Source organism: Gnatocerus cornutus, chromosome 8, assembly GCF_029298725.1.
Source record: "Gnatocerus cornutus isolate USDA-ARS CGAHR chromosome 8, icGnaCorn1.1, whole genome shotgun sequence".
Classification (NCBI taxonomy): Eukaryota; Metazoa; Arthropoda; class Insecta; order Coleoptera; family Tenebrionidae; genus Gnatocerus; species Gnatocerus cornutus.
The window spans coordinates 8968789-8995646 of record NC_142240.1 but is presented as its reverse complement, the minus strand read 5'-3'; the positions used below and the strand labels follow the sequence as shown (position 1 = coordinate 8995646).

The following is a 26858-nucleotide window of genomic DNA, read 5'->3' as shown; positions in this document are numbered from 1 at the left end:
TCTTTATCTAACGCAACGTTCGTTTCAGCGTTACGCTTTTAAATTAAATTTTTGCTCGTCCGAAAAACCAAGAAAAATCCCTCCAATAAGCCCCGTTATTGTTGTAAGTTCGAGTTAACAAGCTACGAAATTAAAGATTGTCCTGATAGTGACGACAAAGATGGCGGGAGGTTTGTAAAATGCGCTAAACAAAGATAGGACGTCGAGGGGAAAGGTGCAATTTTTCTTATGCCGCAAATCTGAAATTGCTGTATATAATAAGGTTGGTTATGTGACGTAAATGGAGTCGCTGCTACAAACAACGGACGCCCCTGGAATCAATCAAACGGCGGAGAAAGGAAAAGACAATAAGCCGATAATCATGAAACCTATTTATTTCTTTGGTCAAATCATTGGTATAATAATCGAATACATTTGACAGGGTTTTTCAATTTTGTACACAAGTGTTCTAGAGTTGGCACCTAGTTGTAATAATATTTTACAAAAACAACGATAATGGATATATACAAGGGGTTCATAAAACAAAAATAGAAATTTAAAAAATCATAGATGGCAACGAGATAACATACGGCAATAATAATAATCATCATCATAATAGTGATCGGAATTAACATTTACATTGAAAACAACTAGTTTTCAGTATAGTATACGTATCAACATTAATTGCTAATTCTAACAATGTATATTTACAAACTTGAACCTAATTACAATGGCGGCCACTGAATATCTGGCACAGAAATTTGCAACGGCACAGAGCTCTTCCCTGGCCTCATGAGTTAACGGAGAAAAATTATATCCGATTCACTCATAATTTACATTTATTATCGCTCCCATTTTTTTTTCCAAACTTATTAAATTTGCATAGAATTGGCGTTTATTTAGAAATTGTAGCCGACACTGTGAATAAATCTTGTGGAGTTCCAAAGTCTTAGTCCATTTAAGCTTGCACTTAATTAGTTGTCGAGTTCACTAACAAGACTTAAGACGTTGTTTCGGCCACAATAGGCATTAAAATTAGTTTCCGAGTTCATTCATTACACTAAAAAATCTGAAACCACATATTCAGTGCACTCTCTTTATCTTACATCGAAATTGAGTGAAAACGGTAAAATCCGCACAATATTGCACATGTACTTATCGAATCCGACGTTTACAAGTATACGCAGTGATTGAGCATTGTAACGAAAAGAGAAACAAACAATAAATATGTACACGAAGAACACAAAATCACAGTTTATGACAACCGTCATCGTCTTCAGCTCGTCGCCCCCAACGACATGGGACTATTTTTCAAATGCCCCGCCGTTTGAAACGGTTGGTTGGCGATGGAATTTGGGGGCGCTTGCCCTCCAGAAGCCGACATGTTGTTGTTGAGGTCGCCATTTGTCGGAGGCAGTTGCGCTCGATGCCCATTCATTAAATGGTTGGGAATGTTTGGCTGTAACACATTCGACCGTTTGATAAAAAGCTACCACGTGGTGAACCACGCTTACCGGTGGAATTGAAGTTTGCCTCTTTAGGTGCGATAATGGCGGCGGGTTGTACGCCATATTGGCGAAAACTAACCTCTCTTCGTAGTCGTACTCGCAAAGAATTTTGTTTTCGCAAAGGTAAAAGCGATCACCGACGCAGAACCTGAAACAGAAAACGACGAGGATTACAACAAGAGAGAGGGGAAAAACGGTCGGAAAATCCGCTTTCATATTGACTTGATGCCGTCGTAAATCATGCGACTACAAAAGCGATTTAACGGCCGTAAAATGGTGATACTAGTGTATAAATCAAGGTGTTAAACATTACGAATGAAAAACTAACCAATGTGTGCCATAATTTTAAACTGAAGGGCTCTAATGGGTTGTGGACGCTGCGATACTCCACCAACGATTGAATGTAGTCAACTATTACTGGAATTTTGGATTAATTCAAGAGGTCCAATCAAGGAAGAAAATGTCCAAAATTTTCTCAGGGATTTAAGCTTTTGAGTATTCACCCTTAAATTTGAAAATGACAACTTTACTTGTTGTCACTTCTAGAATTTAAAGGGCCAAAATTGAAATTCAATTTTTGTTTTTTGTATTTTTTTTGGGACATATTGTTAGATTTGGATATGAAAAATGTCGGATTGGCCGTGCTGGAATTGTCGAATTCTCTGGCTCCAACGCAGCGACACATATAATATAGCGTATAGCAGTGAGTTAATCCGTATGCAATGACAAACGGTGCCAATATGCAATTACTCATTACTTACACGCCGTGCTGTACGCGAATTACAACACGAACTCGTTATATTCAATTGACCTGTCATTGTTGACTTATTCCAGACTATTTAACGAAAACTATATTTCATTGGAGTTATCGTTTGTCGATAATAAATTGGATTTAGACGCCAGCGCTCATTTCAAAGATGAACGACGACAGTAAAAACAATGAAAATGCATTTGACTCCCTATTATGAATAAATTGAGGCTTCATTGACAGTATGGTGGATATAAATTTTCGTTGAAAAAATGTAGCCGTAATAAAGGGAAAGAAAACAGGATTGTCGTGACCGCGAGTGTCCGTGCGCTTGTCCCTTTTGTGTTTTCTAAATGTAATTTCGGTTGTAATAAATTAAAAAGTCCTTGACCGATGCGCCGTCACCGAAGAATGAGAATGTCTGGCGTGCGGGAAGCCGGAGCGTCCGGACTTTGAATTCATTTGTCCGGGCTTTAGAGTCCTGCGACTATCCAGCTATCGCGACGTGCCACAATACCGTTGCCGAATGGGTAATGACTATGATTTAGGACACCAATTAAAATGTTTATAAAAGAGCCCTTGCCCCGGTTAACAAATATATCTGACCGTGTGTCGTGCACGCTATCGCTCCAATAGTCCGGTTTCGAGTCACGTGGATGCGGACAACCATCGCGACAAAAGAAAAGTGGCTATCACTACACCGAGATGTCAAATGGTGTCACGCAAGGAGCTGCGGTCGGCCCTAGACTATTTAACGATAGATGTAGAATATTTAGAATGGATTGGATGAGCGAAGTATAAATCAGCCGGTTCCGTTTGCCGCTTCCTGTCACTGGGGGCGGCGCCCGTACCTGATTGTCAACTTTTGTAGCCGCCAGATAGCGGCGGCGCGCAGATTTAATTTGTACAAACATAAATTTAACAATCAAGTAAACAATGGTCGGTTTATCGCGATGTTCAGATTTTGACTTTATGGAGGCAGTTAGGTGGAAATCGGCGCTAATAAACGAAAATATATGGAAGCGTTATTTGATGCCATTGTTGGTCGGACTATTATAGTTATATCTGTATTCTGCAGATTTAATGGCCCGCAATGTTTCGTCATTTTTGGTATAATTGAAAGAGACGTTTGTAAATTGATACTGTTAGCGACCATTGTGCCATCCAAAAACGTACATTATATCGGAACCGGAACAATGGGCTTGTTTGTCGACGACCTGGAAAATTTTTTAGTCGTGTTTTTGTTCCCGTTCACGAGAAAAAAACAGAAAAATTACCAAATGGTCGATAAAATGTTTATTAATCGAATAAAGAGTAGATTAAGGAGGATGTGACGTGATAGAGTCGAACACTTCCTCGCCAACTTGCTAAACGGGGTTACGACCATTTTAGTAGACTGCTTCCAACCCTCGTGTGAAAATAAAATCCCCTTCTTAGTTTTCCGGCGGCGGCGGCGACGATAAAACAAATTTTGACATCAATTCAGAAATAGTAGCGAGAAGTTAAATAGAAAGGTAAATATACTATAGATGGTTTCGACTGTTTGGGTTTTTTTACCATTTTTCCCCAGCAAAAAATTGTAGTAAAATTTTCCTATAAAGGAGCAAATGCATGCATTTTTATTTAAACGGAGATAAAGATTTAATTATCATTATTATAGTTCTACAGTTTTTACGGCACGGAAAATACAACAAAATTATTCAAGTATAAAATTAGTTATGATTATGAAGATTACCATTTGCGTTATTAGTGATTGACTTTGTCAGTTATTTAAAATTTGTGCCTTTTTTTGTGTTGATGGACGTCGCTGCATTGACCATCTCTGTCGCGTTTTTCCATGCCACCCTCCGCCCTGAAATATTACAGTGGTCGTCCATGCGAAATAATCCACTTTTATTGTTCGCAATTATTAATATATTTAACTGCATTACAGAGCGGTCGACGCGGCGATATATTGTCATGTTTATAATTGCAGTTTTTGTTTCCGATTGTTGTTTTATTAGTCTATTGTACGTTTTATATTAGATTTTGTTATTGTTTTTACGTCGACAGGGGCGGTGAGGTGCGGGGATGAGGATGTCGCACACACAGAGCGTTTGTTTTATGTTTTTCGGATAATTTGACAATAAAACGATTGTCCTTTCAAACGGAACTGCGTCGTTGTAAAACGACGCGTTTTGTTCCCGTTTTTCATGCACGACTCACATATTAAAATCGCCAACAATGGACCACAAAATTACTTTTATTAAAATGGTCGGACAATCGGACGACGTAATCGAATTTTTTTCCTGGAATACCGCTGCGGGCCGGAAATGGACAAACGAAAGCGTAAAACCACCGAAAAGATTTTTTGTCGGCGCCGCTGAACGCCTCACATATCTATCACATCTCAAACAGTCCGCACACCGGGCTGCAGGAATGATTTCCCTGATGGCTTGTAAAGTGTTGTAAAAGACAGCGACGCGGCGACGGCGTTCGGACGGCCGAAGGAAGGACATACACGGAGATTCCTCTTGACTCCTCAAATATTCAACGCCGGTCTTGCAAGCCATATCGCATTACACTTCTGAGAATTTCGCGCTACTTACTCGCGATACGTTTACGGCCCGCTTGCTGCAGGAAAAGCGACGCGCAGCTACCTGCCCATTACAGGAGGTCGTTACGTGAGACTGTCGACTCGCATTTATGCGATTTACATGAATAATTCGCGGTGGACGACATCAAACTTTGACTACACAATTCCCATAGATAGGACCGGCGCGCATCCACCATTTTTCTACCGTTTTGCTTACCTGTGGTTGCACTGCTGGCACGCAAAGCACTCTAGGTGGTAAACGTTACTCCTCGCCCTCATGACCATCTCGAAGGCTGGTATAACTTTGCTGCAAGCCGCACAGTATCCGGTGTTGCCAAAAAGTCTTAAATAGTCCCTTTTGCACAAGATGAGATTGGCTTTCGTGTACAACGTCGAGCCAACTTCACCCAAACGGCAGTCACAGCACCCGCATTTCAGACAGTCTTCGTGCCAGTAGAGATCCAGCGCTTTGAGCAAATATCTTTCGGTGATGGTCTTACAACACCCTGCGCATTCTTGTGGTCCTTGGCCGGCACTCTGTTTGGCCGTCTCGCCTTTGGACACGTCCATGGTCATCATAGGGCCGTCAGGCCTCGCCTTTATCTGAAACAACAAACAAAAGGGATTTATAGACGAAAAGCGAGATTAAATTCGGTTTTATTAATATTTGACTTGCATATCAATTTCCCGTCGGGGGCAAACATTTACATGAAAGCGACTTTTCTAATACGTATATTAATATTGCACGGTGGAGAAAATAAAACAGGGGCGACCCCTGTCCCGGAATGGCCCTCCACGAGACGGTTGACGTTTTTATTAAACTAGCGAGGTATGTTACCGCCGGACTAGCCATATTTTATTATTGCCTTACATTATTTATCCTCTTGCAGCCGGACCTGCTTTGATACAATCCATCTCTGTTTTCTTTACCTTCACGTCTTCGCCGGCGGCGCAAACCAGTGGCGGCGCAGAAAAGAAAGTCACTTCTTAATCAAAGGTTTTAACAAAAATACCGATCTAGCAGGAGCCGTAGAGCTTTCTTTCCTGTCGCGTGAAATAATAAAAGCTCGGCCAGAATTTATACAGTGCACGCCACTCGGTAGACGATAAATCAGCGTCCCGCAAATAATTACGAGAGCGCACATCCCGCAAAAGACACCGGCGCGACATAACCGCAATTTCCCTCATCTTTAACGTTTATGCCGAATCAAAACACAAGTTTCACAGCGCCGGAATAAACTTGTCATTGCAATAACACAGTAGTAAAACGATCATATTTTCAACTGTTTCGCTCGTAAAGTTTTACGTCGTTCTACTGTCTGTGTACGAGAAGTTTTACTGCTTTTCGGATGTTCGTAGATGACGGGAACGCAAACGAGACAGATTTCGCTCAACTTCATAAACGAGTCTTCAACATTACCAATTAGCCACTCGACTGTTGAAATAAAACTCGCGGTCCGGGAGCTCCGGGAAGAAACATCGAATTGATCGACATGGATTTGCTTAACATCGGCAGTTTGAAATAGCTCAGCGGTCTCTTGAAGAAGCAACGCCGATCAATTTCACGGTTATATTGTCCCGTCTGTGGGCACGACTCTCTTTCCTTGTCGCAATACGTCCGCCATCAATCCGTCTCTGTTTCTCGCCCCCATCCGTCACTTAGTTCGTTTAGTGCCACTTACTCTCCGGTTCTGTTTTGCTTTCTCCTCCTTCCGCTTATTTATTTCAGATTAGACTCATTCAATTTATCATCTCATTACCTATTTACGCTTCGAGCGGATGGGGGATTCCCACCCTCTTGCTTTTTGTCACGGACATTCACAATTAAAAGTCGAAAGAAAGAACAAAAGAGGCACAAACTCAAACTTGGAAATTGCCAGAATACCAACATGGAACGTAATTTATGATTTTCTCCGGAGAGGAGGTATTGTTTTGGCACGCTTTTCATGCACTCGCTGCATTAATATTTTACATTTTACTTTTTTGGTTTTAATTCTCATGTCTTTTTCAGAGATTCGTCTTTGGTGGTCGATGCTGGATTGGCCTTTGGGTAAGTGCTTAAATGACTATCTTCATTTCTTTTGATTTATTTTGTAACTGTTGAGCGTTGGGTTCCCGCGTCCGATTTTTCGCTCCGGCGTTTCCAATTAAAAATCCTGAGGGTCCCCTCACCTTTCCTGAATGGAAGACAATAAGTCTAATGATAAGGCCCCGTCCTGCTCGAAAGTATCCGAAGAATAACCCTGTTAATTAAGTTTGTCACTTAACTGTACACGGGCGGAGCAAATTTAGGTTTTTAATTATTTTTGTTCAGCATTTCCTCAGTTAGTTCATTATATAAAATTTAATTAAGTTTCGTCGACCCTAATTTAACGCTACTAATCAAGTATAAAGTTTTTTCGTTTAAAGTGCCTGCTCGTTTGCAGTCAGAATTGACGTACGTGCTTTGAAAGTAAAATAATGTATTTTTTAATGACACCACGCTGTTTATCCTCTCCTTAACAGAGTTTTTCTATGTTCTCCCTTTTCGCGAATTCGGACATCGCCAAGAGCGACGATATTTAATAATCCGGATTCGCGCCCGGAAAGATCCGGACGACTATCTGGAAATGAGATCTGTGCAGTGTTTTATGAAGCACGTCGAATCCGATGCAATTTATAACAGCTCAAAAGTTGGAGCGCAATAAAAAAACTCGAATAAATCTGTGTGAAGTTTGGATTGGAGTGTTCCTGGGATGACCATCCGTGACGGTTTAATTTCCTCCTAATTACCGGAACAAAACATCCGCCTCTTAAACTTTATTTGTTTCAGCTACTAAAACAAAGGATACTTTTCAAGTTTTTAATTAAAATTACTACCTATTTCGTTTTACTACCTAAAAATTAAAAATTCTTTCCTTGCAACGTCTCTTTATAATCTTATTCCGTTTATTCACCCCATCATAATAAACTTCGTCATGTTTTGCTTGCATTTATAAAGAAACTGAGAAGAAAAAATCGCCTTTTTTTACTCCCTTTTTTGTTCGCCACGAGGATAATTACCAAAGACGATAGCGTCGAGATGGAAATTTGTCAGTTTCGGCAACGCAGGGCGTCGCCATAAATCGGATATATCAACAATAATACAAAATTGTTAAGTTGCCAAGTCCATTTTAGAATAAAAGGTGTTTTCAATTTGATAAAATGGTAAACAAAAAGGTACAGCGGACGATCCTTCAATATGTTTTTATTTTGAAAACAAGAAGCATTCTATTTTTATTCCTCAAATTTTCAAATATCAGATTTGACTAAAAATATAAATATGGGAAAAATAAAAATCCAAAAAAAGAATTTAAAACAGACTAAAGTAGACAAAAATGTAGTGACTAGGTGGCCCTCGGAAATCGGTAAATCTTGCTTTTTTCTTGGACCTCGCTTTTCCGGGGCCTTTGATTTCTTATTTGCTCTACTATAAAACAAAGATGGTCACGGAAAAGCTAGATCTCATTTTACAATTAGTAAACTTGTTTATGTCCTTCAATGTTTGTAACTTTAATAGATAGAAATAATTGTTCTTGACATTTTTTTTAATTATAGATTAAAGTACAGTTAATTACAAAATTAAAGGAACGACTCTTACTATGAAATGTGTATTTTTTTTTAGCTAGCTGAAACCGGCTGACTTGTCAAAAATTTGACAATGGATTCTCAACATCTTTTAGATTTTCCGACCGTCTTTACCAACATTTATTTGGCGATTTAAGAAGTAATTATTACGCAGACTATGTGTTTTAAAGAGTTTGATTTACGATGAGTTTTTCCTATTAAATTTTAATCGTGCGAAAGAAAAATCTCAGTGAAATTACCAAATTACATTGTGGACATAATAAAATTTGCTCAGGTTTTTGAGTTTTGTCTCGCAGAGCATGGAAAATTTGTTTTCCGCAATGATTGCGCTACAGTGTTAAATGGATTATTTTTAATATAATTGATGAGATTTTCGTTGTTCTCAGCACTTGATACTCTATGTCTTCCTTGTTCTCGCCTTCTTGTCTCCACTTAGTGATCAAGTTAAATATCGCTGTCTTTGACGAATTTTACCGATGGGCGGTTTGCTGAATAGACCAGCCTTCGTCCCTCAGTGTTATCGCGACTATTTTGTTATGTTCAGTCATGTTCATTTAGATGAACCCTCATTTTTGTTTATGCAACTAATAAACTGTTCATACAATTTTTGATAAATTAAATTATAATTGTCAACCAAATTTGTCAAAAAGCGGCCCGATTTAATCTGCAACACGGTAGTTGTTCCTTTAATTTTACAATTAACTGTACCAAGGAAAATAAATTAAAAATCAACAGGCTTCGCTATAAAAAATCGAACAGTACGCGGAAAATTTATAAATTTTATAGCAACACAAAAGGACTAAACCAGTGAATTAGCAGATTCTTTATCAAAATGCCAAAAGACTGCTAATAACAATTTTGTGAGTTTGTGATAATTCAAATCATGGAATTTCACAGTTACATACCGAAACAATCATTTTTTACCGAAATTAGGACCTAGGTCGCCCTTAAAATCGGTAAATTTCGCTTTTTCGCGAACCTCGCTTTTCCCTGGTTTTGAAATTTGATTTGAGATTCCTTATTTGTTATATAATATACTATGAAACAAATATGGCCACTGAAAAGCTAGATCCACAAAAAAAACGAGATTCACTGATTTCCGAGCGCATCTAATTAACTCTTTAACATTTAACATTTAACTATAACTTCGTTGTTTATGTTCTTCGATTTTTGAAACTCTCATCGATAGAAACAATTGCGCTTGGCATTTTTTTAAAAATAAATAAATACTTAAAATGTACTTAAAAAAAATAAATTAAAAACCAACGGGCTTCGCTATAAAAAAATGAACATTTAACTCTTATTTAACAATTAGCAAAGAAATATGACTTCGTTGTTTATTTATTTCCTTCGATTTTTAAAACTTTGATAGACAGAAATAATTGCGCTTGTCATATTTTTTAAAATTGTAGACTAAAAATAAATAATAAAATTATCAGATTTGACGAGAAATATGGGAAAAATAAAAATTTCAAAAGCTCCATTCAAAGAATTCAAAACAGACGAAAATTAAAATGTAGTGATATGTATAACATTTGAGCTCTTCATAAATGGTGGATGCGCCAAATACAAAATGAAATATCCTGTGATAATTATTAGAGCAGTTTTGACAGTTTTATCTTGTTTTACATGATTTGATTATCCCATGTGCGTCCACCCTAAGTCGTCCCGTTGCGCCAATCTACCCCTTTGACATAGGATCTGGGTCTTGGGGCAATTAGTCGGATTGAAGCCGATGGCTCCGAATGTAGGCGTTTTCGAACTAACACAATAAAAATCAAATATTATGGAAAGCGTCGATGTTGGATTTCGATAAAAGTAATTTATTTGAGAGCGAGCTGTTTTGTGTTGAGCGTGCGAAGTGGTTCATCGACGGCTGTAACTTACACGGTTATTTTCAATTTAGTTAAAAGGGCCCTGGCCACTGTATATACTCGAGCCACTTTATAAGAATCGACACTTATAACGCGCAAATTATTACGCTTTATTCGATTACGGCTTTAAAGTTATGGCCGTAATAATGTAGATTAAAAAAGTCGGCGGGGGTTTAAGGCCTCCGACAGCTCCCTACCTAACACAATTAAGGTGGGAAATTAGTGGCCATTAAATATTCCGTAGTAGTTAATAAATTGGAGTGAAATTTAATATTAATGGGGTTAGGAGGCTTCGCGCGTGTTATTTTCGGCACAACAAATAATTTTCTGGTCCTTGGAGTCGGATCGGAAAACTAGTACAAAAAGCGAGGAGCAAAGACAGTCCGAGTTCCAGACAAAAATATGAATGTACGGTCGAAGTGGATTGAATTCTTTTTAGTTGATTACAGCAGTCAATTTGGATAATGGGCAGATGTTTGATATATGCAGGCTTCTAAGTGTATTACAGATAGTGATAGGACACACACACACAGTATTGATGACGACGACGTCCGTTCCATTTTATTATTGCCGGCGGTGTTGTTCTTCTTCGTCTCCTTCGGCTCGCGGCCAATCAACTAATTAAGTTTTTGCTTTTCCGCAATTACTCCATCTGCAACTGCAACGATCGATTAACAAAATTCATAATCAATCTTAAACAGGCCAATTATACGGGGAGAACATCAAAGAGGGCGCTCACTGTAATCAACGCTTCCAATTAAGTAGCGCTCCTGGCGGCTGCGAAATCAATCAAAAAACTAATTGAAAGCCTACTATGATCCCTTGAATCCCTTCGGCCGACTACATCTTTGTCTTTCTCGCACTAAGAAACGCCGATTTTCTCCTTCTCTACCAATTCTGATAACCGTTGTCTGTTCTGTTTCATTAATAATTTTCTCGATTCAATTTGGTATTTGACTTTATGTGATTGTGGCTGCGTCTTATTGTTTCGCGATATTACTCACTTTATTGAGTTTTAGTGATATTGTTTTTATTGGAAATTTTTCTCGGTTCTGATGCGATCCACTTTTATTTTTTTTCATTATTTTTCCATTGTTTTCAAGTAATTATTTTAGGGTTGCGATCTGCTTTATTGAAAAAGGTATTAAAAGACGGATGCTTCAGGAAACGGGAGCGACAAACTTCGGAAATCTTGGGTGGAACATGATTCGCAAACAATTCTGATCGAAATTAGGAAGTGATGGAATCCAGCGTGCAAACGATCGAATATCATAATATTTTCAACGACAACAAACGAGACGAGTTCCAGACCTTTTGGTATTTTTGACTTGATCAATGTTAAAGTGAAGGAAAATTAAAGGCAAAAATATCTTCCTTATAGGTATTCTTCATTATACAGAGTGATTTTCTATATTTGATTGAAAGCTTGACACATGAGCGTAGAACAATAAGGGTCACTCCTTGTTTACAGAAATCATTGAACAATAGCTATTTTGGTTTTGTGTTATAAATGAACAGGCGAGCAACATGCATTGAAGACACTTTTTATGCAATTCAAACGAATTTGTTGACTGGCGAAATGTTACTACATGATACGCCACTGCCTCCAAGGTAACTATCACGGATCGTCATCTGTCAAAATTAATTTTTATTCTTGATTTTGACGGATTGCGATTAATACGAGAAGTTTGAGCTCTTTGCACTGAAGACAAACCACTAAATGACTTTTAGCTTTACAAAAAATGTACTAATGTTCAATTTGGGCCAAATCCTGTGGTGTAAGAAATGATATGCCAAAAAATTTCAACACCGTCTTTAATTAATATTGAAAAGAATCAGCCTGTATTAGAGTAATCTTTGACATTTCTGAAAATCAGAATAGCTAGGGTAAAATGGGGTGAGATGGCCAAGCGGGAGAGATGACCAAACAGCCAAAATTTAAACAAAATATTGTTCGATGGCGCTGTGCATTTTCGCAAGCGAGAAGTCTTCATGTGTGAACATGTTAAGAGTCATTCTAACTTAATCAAAATCAATTTAAGTCACACAGAAAATAAATAAATCAATTTGTTGAAAATTATTGTTGTAAAATACAACTGGGTGTTGTGATTGTATCTCTGAAATTGTACTGCTAGTTTCTGCAAATTTGGTAAGTATAATGTTCATTAAGTACTATTGAACTTTAAAAACAGTTAAAAATTTGCAGGGGTTTTATTTTATATGGTTGCCAGGTATTCCTTTGGCTTTGGAATAGATGACCACCAATGCGGTATGGATAACTGACCACTAATTTTTCACAGATTGATTCCATTTCCAATAAATAATTGTGAAAACATGCCACCAGAGTACAAAAGACGGAACACAAATCGTGGACATTAGATAGAAGCACTTGCGAAAATTATGGTAAAACTGCGTTTAAAAAGAATCAAAGAAGCTGTATTAACTGGTCATTAGTTGTTTTCTGAAAAAGTTTGTGATGTTAGGTGGTATTTTTTTACTATTAATCACTATTGTATACTCTCTCTTCTTACATAGGCCAACTCACCCAGTTCAAACAGGGACAAATGGGCAAATGTAACTTATTTTTTGTATTTTTTTGTATTAATTTGTCTTTTGCAAAAAAATTAGGCTTTACTAAACATTTACAAGCCCTCATTTACTAAAAGAGTGGTCATCTCACCCGGCTTTACCCTAAACAAAAGTTCAGTTAACCCTTTGAATAAATTTTGCGAAATTTTTCGTCTGATAGGTAAAATGTTATTGCTAAAACTTACAGTCGAGAAATTTCGTAGAGATGTGAATTAAAAAAGCGCTTCTTTTTACATTCTTTTGGTTTTTCTCGGGTAAATCCTATGCCAGCAACCGACGGCCGCGACCGACACGAACCATCACACCGATTGAAAGATTTATAGAATAACCCGTCTCGAAAAACGTACATTAAGAGCAATTAAGGCCACTACACACAATGGCGTTCATTAGCTAACTCGACTAAATAATTGGAAACGATAAAACACCAACAAAGCGTTCAGTTCAAACAATAAAGATATTCTTTCTAAAGGCCAATTCACGCCTTTCTTCATTGAATACCTATTGCAAATCAGTCATGTATTTTACCATATGAACGTGTCTGTTTTTTCATTGTATGCCCCTGCGTAATTGCGGTGTAGAGTTACTAATTACCTTAATGGGTCTCTGTAAATAATACAGGCAAAGTGTAGTCTACTGGATTTACACTTGTCTGTTAATGGCGACCATCTGTTATGACGTCATGGTTTCACCACCAACAAAGATCGCTTGTGGTGGTCGATGTTGGCTGAGAAAACGGAAGCTGTGTTTTTTCGGAAAAAACGTGACATGTCTTCGCGATCCTCGTTAAATATCGAAACAATTTGAGAGCCCGTCAAGATGGCAGTGTTAATGGGAATCGATCTGAAGATGTTAAATAATCTATATCCGAAATCACGGCTTATATCCAATTAAGTATGTCGACTCGTATAAGCAGGCCTTGAATAATTCATGACAACAGCTTTCTTACCTTAACCCGTAGCGACAACCCACCAACAAGAAACTGTCAAGATGCAAATGCAATTAACAGCCTAAAGTGCTCCAGGAAAATAATTACAAACATCTTGCATATAAGAGCTTCTGACGCTTGAGAAAATCCACCCCTAGAGGGTTGGGGGTGTCAAAAAAAAACAACAAGGACCATAAACCGTAAAGATGATCCTCCCAATTTGCTAAATGACTTACACAGCTGTCCAAATAATATTTCTGCATCCGAGGCACGTACGGATTTATAGACTGTTTGGGTTGTCACTCCTCCACCAACATTATTCAACGTTTCGAAGAAATTCACACCCCGGTGAAAAATGCAGCGGTTTTAATTTGTGACAAATTGAGCGGTGACAGCGGAAAATTAAAAATAATGATTTTTGAAATTGATAGAACGGTATTTATGGTAGTATTCACATAATAATGAGAATGCAAAATTTACATGCGACCGGAGATATGCATATTCATTTAATATTATGCAGATTTTAATTTACAAAAACTACTCTTAACTTGATCGAAATTCCGAATTTTTTTGTTAATTCAATCAAAATCAGTTTCGTTTTAAAGTAAGACTTGAATTTGAGTGTGCATAAATGTTAATAGACCAACAATCAATAAAAACTGGAGTATAGGCAGGCTGATTTATCTAAAAGAAAAGAACTAAAAATAAAAATTTACTCTTAGGTTGTAAGGTTTCTTGCTTCGTTAATGATTACTTTATTGAAATGTTAGTTTATCAACTAGTGTTAATATACAAATTAATGGCTAATAAACTGAGAAAACTAATCATAGAAAACAAGCGTTTATTTTATTAATTAGCATTTAAACACCAAATGGTTTCTAAATATGTTACAGTCATTTGTTTATGTCAGATTTGAGTGACATTTAGCTGTAGGTGTGAACTAAAACTAATAAAGATGGACAAAGATAATTCTTAATTTTAATATTAATGTATTAGAATCTCTTTACTGTTAATAATTAGTTTTCATTGATTGTTAGTCTACTGGGAATTTGTGCTGTGATTCTATGAGCGACCCGATTCCTGCGCCACCACTGCCTCGTTATTACAACACCAACAACAATATGACAGTAATTTAGAAATGTTCTAATTAATACTAATCAATCTGCCCACGCTACGATAACGGGTCTCCAATAATCAACTGACGCAATTATTGTAGTAATGATTTCCACTCATTAGGGATTTAATTATTGTATTGATAAGTTAACGCTGAATGGGAACGACCCGCGAGGTTATTAGATTGTCGCTGGTTGGCGTTTTTCGCTCGACTTGTCGTAAATCCTTCCTCTTCCGGCGACAATTCGTCCAATTGATCGCCGATAACGAATTTCATAATTAATTAGGCAAATTCCGTGTAGATTTTTATCGGACAACATGTTTACACCGCCCGAATGTTTGGCTTTCGTTTAATTGAATTACTATTAAGTTAATTGCGACACACAAAAATAGATTCGGTTATAAACTAATGACTCATCCAATTAAATTTAATTAAATTCTCTACCACAACAAAGCCAGGGGCTGCATCTCCACGCTAATCAATTACTTTATCGGCCGGTAAAAATGCACGCGTAATCGATGTCGTTTAGATAACGCCCGCCCCGTTCACGAATTAATATAATTATTTTTTAGGGCCACCAGGTACGACCGACAACGCCATTACGGAATTAAAATTTGCTCTCGTCTTGTTTGGTGATTTTTTTAACACAATGTCGGCCTTCGAAAATCAACATGAGGGGCGAATTAATTGCTTGAATATGTTAATTACGTCGTCGATTATTGCAGCGATCAATTAATTCATTAATATATGGTTAAAATGTCATTCCGATAATTAATTAAATTGCCAGGTTTTAATTTGATTTTTTACGCGTCGACTGCTCCATGAAAACGAATCACGACACAGAAAATTTCATTTGAATAAATATTAATACATTATACGTTGCGTAATTTCGTTCATTATTTAAACGTGAATATTGTAAATAAGACGAGCGTGGACGCGGTTAAAAGTTTATTTTCATTTTAATTAACGGTCTTATCCCACATCTCGCACTTACACCGAGACTATCAGCGCGATTCCATCGGACGAAGCAATTATTATTTAATTAAAAATAAGTGAAACTGGACCTCGTCGACGATTATAATTAGACCACTTATGGACAGACAGAAGAATGTCGATTTTGTTTGCCAGAATCGGTTTCATATTCATGCGCAAACCAGTTTTCAACCAGTTCAAAATTAAACATCGACGATGCATTTTTTTGAAAAGTTGAAAAATTCATACAAGCTGTTTTTTACGAGTTCGATTTGGATAGACACTGAGGCAGCAGGCAGAGATTCCAACTCAATTCAAATTTCGGCTCGCTGGCCGAATCGAATCGAATCGAATCGCTGGGGGGATCAAAATGTCAAAAACAGTAGACAATAGTCAGACTTATGATTTAGCTATAAATTAAAATTTTAATCGATATTTACTTGTCGATAAATTCTTGGATAATAAAACTAGTAAATAAACAACACTTATCGCTTTAATTAATTATAAACAATATTTACACAACTTTTAAACCATTATCGTAATTCAAATTAGTAATTTTAATTAGGTAGTTAAATATCACAAAAGTAACCCTTTGAGCAGTTGGTCGACAATTACAGCAACGTCAGTGAATTTCTCAGTATTTTTCCTTGTTGATGTCGACAATGAGATGTCGTTGGTAATTGTGATTTATTAATATTTATGGAGACGTGTAAACAAGGATAATTTCCACTAACTGCATGACAAATTTCACGTCCACGTCACCTGGAAAAGCAAACATTTCAATATTTGGTCCCCTCGTCACACTCGAGCGAAAACTGATCGCTTTTCTTGTTCCGTGTATTGTTCTTTGTGAAAACGTGAATATTGTTTAGTGTGGCTTGCCTGAAAAGTAGCTGCATTTATGTCCGCCCTATTAGTTGCGCAACCATCGATGAATTCCTAGTGTCTGAAACATCAGCAGCGCCGTTGTGAAAGAAGCATTAATTAGAATTAACTCAATTTAATTAAATTGCTCGTTAAAATGGTAATGTAATACATGCACTGAAATGAGGAGGTTATTACGCTAATTACAATGTTTCATTGCGGAATAAGATCAGAATAATAAAAACAGTATGCACAGTGAGAAATAAATATTTATACGGTTCAATTAGAGTTCGCCGCCACAAAATCGCATCAGAAATCAGTTGCCGCGGCTCTCGAAGCGAGTCCGCCCTTCGTCGTTAATCATTTATATATTTATTGTGTGTTTATCGTTTAATATATAACGTTAAAAGCAATTACTGGAGCAGATTAACAAAACGTTGAAATAGTGAATTTGAATAATTAATTATCCGGCGTTAACAACGTGCAGCTCGCCAGTTTCGTACTTTAATTAATTCCATTAAAAAATCCATTTTTACACGGACCGTAATTATAAGCGAATTAAGCCGCTGGAAAAACATTTTTCAATAATAAAAACATGACCGGACCGCGTTCTGGCTAATTGAAAGAAAAGTCCGAAAGACGTCTTGGAATCGCACAATTAAAGCAATTAACTAGTTGCCAGCGTACACAAAGCCAGCGCCGATGCAGAGCGAAAACTGGAATTTTAAATAAATAAACAACAAAACTTAACATACAACAAAATTTAATCCACTTTTATGTTTTACGAATTCTATCCTTCCGGACAATAAAGTGTCAATTTTGGCCTGCTTGATCTTAACCACCTGTCTCCAATCCAAACATCCTGCGAATACGAAAACCGCCAGTTTCCTGTCACCCCCAGTCATAATAATCACCCCAAAAGGTGTCAAGTAAATTTGTAACTATTTGTAACATCCTGTAGTAAACTCCCCAGTTGTTGCTATTAATAAAAAATACCCCAATATTTTATTTTCGTCTTCGGCGATCTGTTGATATCCGGCCTTTTTGCATCTTGTCGATCCATCTTTGTCGCTGTATTCTCGTCACATCATTAGAAAGAAGCGTGGGATTGTTTTGGATATAATCCAAACGGTCCTCGTCGTAGTTTGTTTAACATATTTCACCCCCTTGATGTCGACACGCGCGATTTGAAGCCGTTTAGCCGCGAATTGGACGCGTTAAGCCGTGAACACATCAAAGGTGTAAGCTTTTTTTGTACAAGTCGTGTGCGAAAATAGTCGGAGACGCAAGAGGTAGACTAATGTGTTTTTAACTAACGTCTCTTCGAAACACATTAGCGGCGGCAATTATCGCATTATTGTTCGGCAAACTGGACGGAGGTGCTAAAAGAGCCGGGACAAGGGCATTAATGTGAAAGTGCATTACCTCGCTGGGTAAATAACGATGGGATTTGACAAAAGTTACAGAAAATTGACTTTGTGGCTCTTTGTGTCGATATTTCGAAAAATGTTACATTCGAAGTTTAGAAAAAGCTCTTTGTTTCTTGTAATATCTCACCAAGTGCGCATCGTTACATCTCGTTAAATGAATCCATTAATCGTCAGTTAACATTTACACATCAACACAGAAACCGTAGAGTTTATTTCTTTTCGATTCCGATATGGCGCCCCATTCCACCGTGACTTTTCCCGTCCGGCGACGGCGCCCACCGCCCCCAACCAATTACGTCTCAACCGGGTATGTACATATTTAGATTAAGAAACGCTTTGTTCGGCAAACTAAATAAAGCGGGCCTCGTTTAGTCGAAGTGTAAAGCTTTGAACGTTAATGCGGCCTAATGTAAGCGAGTAGTTGTGTTTACTAATAAAACACATCGGTAATTAAGCGTTGCTAATTTGGTAATAAGCATCCGCAAACACAGAATTCAATTAGCGTCGACCTCGACGCAGGGCCGAAGAGGTGGACGCGTGTGTGGAAGCCTTTAAATTCTAATTGACCGTCGTCTCTGTGTTGTTAAAATTATCTGCAATTGTTCTTGGAAACTCGTATGTAAATGTAATGTTTCAATTAAAAACGGACACTCTAAATATGTCCGAGTTAATTAATTTTTATTCGCGTGCAAGCGATCGCGAACAACGCCGGACCCAGAGGCCATCCCTGCAGAACACCGAGTCGCGTCGCATTAGCATAACGAAAAGTACAAAACAAGGAGAGTTAATTTAGTCCACGCAAATTGGAAACGTCAAGATAATTGACCGTTTTATTATTTATGATTGTCATTGAAGATTTATCGAGGAGCGATTGAAAGGAAAGTGGCGCGACGGCGGGCGGCGGAATAAGGTTATTAAAAGTTTACCTTCATTGGCGGGGGTTTCATCCGGACCGGGGGCGACACTTACCTACAAGAAAAACAAACATTCATTATAAACAAAAACCAATTAAGAAGCGCGTTATCGACACATGACATATGTCACACAACTAATTACTGAGCTTAATTGATTGGTTATGGATACCTCGGACACTGACACCTGACGAGATCTTCCACGATAAGCGCTACATCAATTTGGTTTTTACGTGTACACAGCTAAGTGTGTTTACACTTGATCTTTGAAAGAAATCAACATCTGTGTTTATGTTCTTACAGTGTGTCAACAGTGTCTTAAGTAAGACTAACATTCACGACGATATTTACTTAATAGTCTTTTAAATTACTTATAATAACTTTGCTTGTTGCAAAAACTATTATAAAAATTAAATAATAAGCGTCATGTTGGACAATTATTGGTAATTATAATGTTAAGTTGGTTTACTCGTTTTTCCGAAAAAAAAACAAACGGGAGGTCCAAGTTGAATTTTTCTTTCTCCTCCATCTAATAAACTTCCTTTTCATTTCATTTCTAATTAATGAATTTTTTGTCGAAAAAGCAACTCGTGTCTTCTAGTTTCTTAATTCGACTGCCTGTACAGGAATTGAATTGTTAATTAAAGGTTGTCGAATAATCTGCCGAGCAATAAATTGGCGTGAAGAGAGAGCCCCGCTAAAATAGAGAGAGACGTCAAGAGAGAAATCAATAGTTAATTATTTAAGCGGCAGAAATTAATTAATAAAAAGAAACTTTGAACGCAAAGTGGGTTATTGATATTAAAACAAGTGAAGAACTGACAGCCCACTTGATTTATTCGCGTAATATCCTGGCGGGAAGTTTAATTCGCTCCTTAAAGATTTTTTAAAATTAAAAAAGATCGTAATATAAATGACAGTGTTATGACAAGCCCGGCGACTGCGACTTTTTAACTTCCATTATTAAAAAATATCGTTCAGAAATCTGCATTTCAATGGAGCTCCCCACGTGTCGTGACCACCTCCATACGCGTTTAATTGCGGCCCACGTGTTGGAATGTTTGTTATTCGCAGCGTCGGCGTCTGTTTCAGCGACTCTTTGATTAAATCGAGTCGGTTTTCCGGACGCCCGGAAAGAAAATCCGGTAATCTCTGTTCGAAATCTGCGATATTTGATCGTAGTTTGCCGGCTCGCCGCAATGGCGCTATTCCAATAATTGAATCGCTCTCCAATAGCCGTAATGCGCTAATAATACGTCATAATGTGCGATGGTATCGCTTGATGGGATTGCTTTGTTTCGGGGGCGGCAGTGCGCCTCCTTTTCGGCCTCTCTCTCAGACAGACGGGAGATCTCTGCCTGTCGGCGTAATGCAATTTCGTCCAGATATATTATGAAGTATAACCCACCACCCCCATAACCGGATCCACGTATAAACTATACAAAGATCGAATCTACGGAATTCGGGGTTTCCCCTCGTGACGCGTGTCTTGTTTAATTATGGACGGGGGCTTATTCGTACAAGGAGTCGCCGCCGATCGAGAGGGTTTAATTAAAAGCGATGCCACAACCCCTGGAAAACCACCACCATACATAAAATCACTAGAGAAAAAACTCATTAGACGTGGTGAAGGATAAAACGTAAGTGATCTGGAATATCCCTCAAAATCATTTAATAAGTTTACCACATGGGGCCCCATGTGGACCTCCTCTGTTCTCATATACAGTAGCGCTCATAAATATTTTACAACACCAAAGTTTTTATAGATGCTTTTAACTTGATTTTTTTTCTTGGCAGGAATTTTTCAAAGCTGGACTTTAATGTTAGTATATTTTTATCTGAGTTTTTTGGCGTTCCGTTTATTTCAAATTCTCTTGCCTGAAAAAGTGTCCCGTCTTCGTATTTTCACCCCCCATCTATCACTATCATGCTCCCTTTTCAAAGTGTTTCAATTTCGTCCCCCCAACCGGTTCCAATTCTCTTCTTTTCCCGTTGATATCAAATTCATTAAACCCGCTCCTTTCTTGACCGGTCTTCAGAGATCTTCATTTAGATGTCTATCCTTGAAATGCAGATGTTCTTTTATGGGGTAAGAACCCGTTTGAAAAGCTTAATTTTTTCGCCAGAAAAGAGGGCGTACGCAGCCCACAATAGTTTATCATGCAACAATAAAAATAAATCAGGTATACGATATTATTTTCGTCGTGAAACCCTGTCGCGCGTAATTCATCCCCTCGTCGAGTTTCACCCTTAACATGGTGCGCTGTTCCACATATGCGACCAGTCAAAAAGGGGAGGTCTGCTTGTCAGAATAAATGCGTACTTAATTGGATTTGTTTATGCCTGTGTTCGGTTTGAATATAATTTCGAGTGGATCGTGATTGAATAAGCTTGTTTGGGGGAAATAAAGGCGGGGGTGAAGGGGAGAAAGTTATTTTTTTTAATCGCACAATCGAATTGTGGACGCACAATCTTTAATTTCCTTTACATAAGAAAAATGACTCGGGAATAAATCATTTCGTTATTTAGTCCGATGACACGGGGGGAATTTATGGTAATTACTCCCTTTTTTCGGTAGGTTGTCAAGTAGATGGTGAAATTTTAGGGGTTGTTGATCGTAAGGGAAACAGCAATAACTCCGAATTGAGAAAGTCCGGAGATTGGAAAGCTATTTTCCGAGTCCAGTGTTGTATTAGAACGCGAATTTTACAAATCTGATAGCGACCAGGGTTGAAATTAATTTCGAGAGTTACGTGACCAAGGGCGGATTAGCATAATCGAAAAGGGGGTTCAGAAATGAAGTTTTTAGTTTGATGGATGAGAACAGGTTGTTTCGCTTGTTGCATTTCGTTTCGTGCGTTTTCTAGCACTAGTTCCGGGGCCCCGTGATACACTTTGCCCGTTCCTTCTGGCCGTTTAATTTTCTTAATCGACTCCAATTCCATCGATTGTGATTTAATCACCACAATCAGTGACGCATTCGATAATCGCGCGATGGTCCCAGCCACAATACAAACACCAATTTACTTAATTATTGATGATCGAGAGAAAAAATTGGTTTGTGTGTGAAAGATAATGTGATTGTTTTGGATCAATGTCCGCGCGCTCGAAATCCCCCGGAACTCCGGTCCGTCCTAGTGGGAGTAGATCATTTCCGCCGCCTATCGTTCGGCCTAATCAAAAACCGTTTTTTTTTCGCCCTCTATTAAAGCTGTCCGAATTTAAAACGGAACTACACCCCGATCGATGGGGCCGCAATAAAAGAAGGAAAGAAGTGCGGTCAAGTCTCCGTGTCTCTGTAAACAGATCGAACAGTGATTGACAATATCGACAGAGCTCACGGTTTCTCCGTCTCCTCTCCAAACTTATTGAGATAATCATCCTATGTCAACAGCGTTCCGTTTGCGTTTTATTTTGAAAGAGAGTAAGGGTGAGTCCCTAGGCGACCCCGTGCGCTAATTGTGCGTTTTAGCGCACTTTTTCGGAGACCACAAAGCAATAAATAACGTCGCGAAGGTATAAACGGATGAAAGTATGCATGATTGAGCCTAGAACGAAATGTAAAAACAACACGAAAACCGGGGAGTGGACGAGCCGGTCTTATTACAGTTTCCTTTTCAATTTTGTTTCTCTATTTGAGCGTAAAAAACAAATTTGTTTTTTCTCGAGTCCATTATGTAGGGACGAAGGGAGATGGGATCAGTGGCGTGCGCCCGGTCACACACTTTGCCGAGATTCCGTTGGGGATTTTTTTCTTCGTTTCTTTCCTAATGGTTCACGGCGAGGAAAATGCGATGAGGAATGTTCAATAAAAGTAAATTGAAATGAGGAGGTTGCGGTCGAGATGCTTTTTCATAAACAGATCGGGAGCGGTGGTGTTTTTACAAGGAAATCGGCGTGAAGTGAAGCGGAGGTTGCATTTCAACAATTTTGAAGAAACACTCGGAATCGTTACATTTTTTCCAATCTTCTCGACTATCGGATAAAATTGGTGTTAATCGATTTATTTGATCGATTTTTTCACCGACAATGTCCGCTTTTTCCGAACCGTGGAACAAAAGTTAACCACAAAATTTCGACGAGCGGATATAACAACTGAAGGCGATAAAACCGAAACTGTTCAGTGATTGGGAAAATAATCAACCACATGCTTTAAATATACTCAGTACATAAATGTAGATGTGAAAAATAGTTCCGACAGTTAGAATTATCAACCCAAAGTTGATCATGTAAAGTGGAAAAATCAATGCAAAATCTTTATTAAAATATGTCAAGTATTTGATTAGATGCAAAGTTTCCGTTGTTTTCAAAAGCTGATCAGATAATCACAAAGTCAACATTTATCGAGTCTGTTAAATTGTTCATCCAACAAAAGATAAAGATGTGAAAATCGTATCTGCTTAATGACAGTCCCAGACATGAAAATTGCTGTACTAATATTAATATTATTCTACTAGTAGGGACCAATAGACCTTGCATTATTATTAGTTTTGTTTATTCGAAAACACTCGATTTTTCGATAAATCTTTAAAGAAATTAATTGTCTGTTATTTTATCGAATTAAAAGCATAATCACGTGCCATGATCAAAACTGATACTGACAGATGGTTATCTTGACTCTTGATGAGAAAACTAATGAACCTATAATCTTTTCTTTTTCTTTGAGATTTTTAACAGAAATCTCATTAAGCATCTCTAATTCTTGAATTTAAAATTTCCATTCTATTAGGATTGTCAGAGAAGGCCGAAATTACCTATTAAAATTATTGTGCTTAATTTTTTGGGAACCAGTTTTGCTAATTTTCGATTGATCTTTTTTTTTCTTTTTACTAAATTAAGTCTAATCAACATATCGATCGACATTTCTTTTTAAGAAATACGAAATTAGCTGTCAGGTAACTGAAATTAAGCAACAAATCCAAATACAAAACGTGTCTATTTTTTTCATTTTCGTTCCAGCGATTATTCCGCTCCACTTGGGGCGATTTCAATAAAAATAATATCTCTGCATTCGACACCCATAATTAAATAAAGAAATTAAAATGTTAATGAAATCACTTATCTCTGGAAAAAGGCAAACTTGTTTTGAAATGTCGCTTAAATTCGCTAATTAAAAACCAAACCCAATCAAATTTTCGACACGTCCATTGTCTCTAATTATTAGATCCATCGTCTGCTTGAAAAAAAAAGAAAGGAAACCAACACCAGAACAGCCAACAGCACAAAATCAATTAGCGCTCCTTAATTTAAATCTAATTTAATTTTATTGAAACAATTTCAACAAGACGACGAAGGTAATTATCCCGATGGCAGACGGAACGTGGTAAGGGGGGACACAGCCCCCCGACTGACACGTTGTAATAGTGAAACGTTTCAGGTTTTATTAGTTTCGTGAATTTTTAATTGTCAATTTATTTTTTTCTAGGGGAAGTCCCGATCGCACGCAACAAAGTTATGTAAATAGCGCGCTTTCACTGGATTTTTGCGTTTTGTTGCGTCGCATTTGGTAGAAATAAGTAATTTTACGGATGAGCGGACTTTTAGACAAAAACTTATTGGAAAATCATTTCTCTGTCGCAGGACGAAAATGGCGCGAAAGAGTCACGAACACGTGGTCGTCTGTCAACGTGCTCCCTGTCACAACATGCTACAGCTTCCGACTTGAACGCTCAAATTTTGAATTTAAGAAAAAAATATTTAAAATAACTTACAGATTTCGTCGCGCTGCTCTTCGATGATGCCGTCGATCTTCGTCACACCACACAACCAAGATAACAACGCAACGAGTCAACAAAACACTGTGATAACACCGATTCTTCGTTTATCTTTTCATGCGACTTTTCCCGGTCTCGTTTTGCGTCAAGTCAAGTTCGTTCTTCACCACGTCCTCGCGCGCCGACCACCGGACTCGGAATGCGCGTCGTCGTGCCGCCGTCACTGCCGTCATGAGCTTTGCGAGCTTTCGCGCACGGAAGCTCGCAGCTTATTTTTCGAGAGGAGAGGGGATGGAATAACACAAGACAGTCGCACCGCCTGTCAAATACGTCATGTCAAATATTTAGACGGACGCGAAGTAGGGTTTGATGTCGATGGGAGCATCGCAGGAGGTGGCGGTTAAGGGACGTTCACACGTGACGGCGACGGGAGATTCATTAATTAACACAAGCAGAGACGTATTGAAATTACTAATTATTATTAGTCCATTTTGAAAGTTTTTCAAATGTTAATTTTCCGAAACAACAATTAAACAATCATCTGTTCGATCTGTGCTTTATTAAAGCTCAGACATTTCGTGCTTTTTGAGTGTCACTACACGCATACATCGCCATAACACAAATCTGAAAAATTTAATATCCTTCCGCTGAAAGCTTCTCCGCCATAAAATGGAAAAAGCTCGTTTCCTATTGTCGTTTCCCCGCAGAATTAGGAACTTTTTCGCCACATGTTCGAAACAAATGAGCGAAACTTTGGTTTAGCATAATAAATTCCCAACAATTAGCCACAGCTTTTATGCATTTAAAGTTTTGCAAAAGTTGCGTGAAATATCGCATTTTAACTATTTAAAACAACACAGCCAGCGTGAAGCTTTAAACTAAATAATACAGAAAAAAGCACAATTCTCCAGAAAATAATGCAGGGAGAGAAATTGAGATGGAAACGTCGACGGGGAGTCGTGCAAATACGCCGGCATAAATCTGTTAATCTATTTTGTGAATAACAATGATTTCTCCAAAACTAACCACCGAAGCGTAACCGTAAGTTAGCATCTGGTGGACTATTAATGTACACTTCTCTCAAGACTGTTTAGCATATCTTCATAAACCTCGAGCAAACACTAACTGAGACGAAGTTTACTTTTCGATTGGGAATTCAGCGTACGAGGGGTGGTATGTACTCACCCTTTCTGTAAAAAAAATTGGTTTAAATGTCGATTTACACACTCTTATTACCAACCAACTTGGTAATTTCTGTGAAAAAATCCAATTAGAAATAGAATTTCTAATACTGCCAGTGTTAGCAAAACCCTGATTTATTCCTGCTGCGCTGTCATTCGAAAAATGACCCGTTGCTGATTAATGACATATTGTAGCTGTCCGAACGCGGCATTCACAAGGGTGGCAACATTTTCCGAATTCACTGTACATAATGCGATTAAAAGACGTTGTATTATGTGCAGCATGAGGTGGCGAATTGCGCGTAAACGGCGTCATATCCCTCGAAAATTTCCCACGATGTCACCCCTAATCCGGTCATTGTGCTTTGGATTTTTTCTACCACTGAAATATTCGCCATGGGCCACGTGATCTGTCGGTATCAGTGGTCGCAGTGATCACGTGCTGCCATAATCCTCGCTCGAACGCTTTCTAAAATTCTGATTAACATAATCTTTACTAATGGGCGGCGGCGATAAAATTACGTTTCTCGCAGTCATTGCTCATCCCTGTTTGTCCAGAGATTCCCTCGACACGTGTTTAAATTAAAGGATAAAAATTACTGGGTTTAGCCTCGTGTGTGTAACTTTGGACGAGATCAAAGTGGGCGGCGCGTGGCCGGGGGTGGTTTTTCTTGAAGAATCGGCGACTACAAGAAAAAACACAACTTATGATCCTTGTGTTCGAGAGTATTGCGTAATTAAATTTCATACAGAACATTAATTAGAAATTTCAGCCGGAGGTTATGAGGTAAAAGTCGGGAATTGCCTTGTTTATGAGAGATAAAATAAAATCTCTCTGTGTTTGCGAGATTAAAAATTAAGATTCCAT

The 26858-nt window shown here is 38.1% G+C and overlaps 1 protein-coding gene across 2 annotated transcripts; it reads right to left on the bottom strand.

Annotated features, from left to right (window-relative positions):
- Positions 1-358: 358 nt before the first annotated feature.
- Positions 359-24902, bottom strand: LOC148169503 (LIM domain only protein 3-like). 2 transcript variants are annotated; one of them, XM_088042908.1, is made up of 5 exons: positions 24807-24896; positions 19111-19153; positions 5028-5413; positions 1494-1635; positions 359-1438 (listed from the first exon to the last, which is right to left on the bottom strand). In XM_088042908.1, the coding sequence occupies exons 2-5, from the start codon at positions 19129-19131 to the stop codon at positions 1256-1258; spliced, it is 732 nt and encodes a 243-aa protein (XP_087899034.1). In that variant the 5' UTR covers positions 19132-19153; positions 24807-24896; the 3' UTR covers positions 359-1255. The 2 variants fall into 2 exon arrangements, with proteins under 2 accessions (XP_087899034.1, XP_087899035.1); XM_088042909.1 differs by lacking the exon at positions 19111-19153 and having other exon boundaries at positions 24807-24902.
- Positions 24903-26858: the final 1956 nt, after the last annotated feature.

Bases quoted from the DNA above. Each gene is read 5' to 3' on its own strand.
- LOC148169503 (XM_088042908.1), bottom strand. From the start codon at position 19,131: ATGAAACCCCCGCCAATGAAG. The intron at 1,636-5,027 runs GTAAGCAAAACG...TTTCTGTTTCAG, and splicing joins TGCCAGCAGTGCAACCACAG to GTTCTGCGTCGGTGATCGCT. The intron at 1,439-1,493 runs GTAAGCGTGGTT...AATGTGTTACAG, and splicing joins GGCAAACTTCAATTCCACCG to CCAAACATTCCCAACCATTT.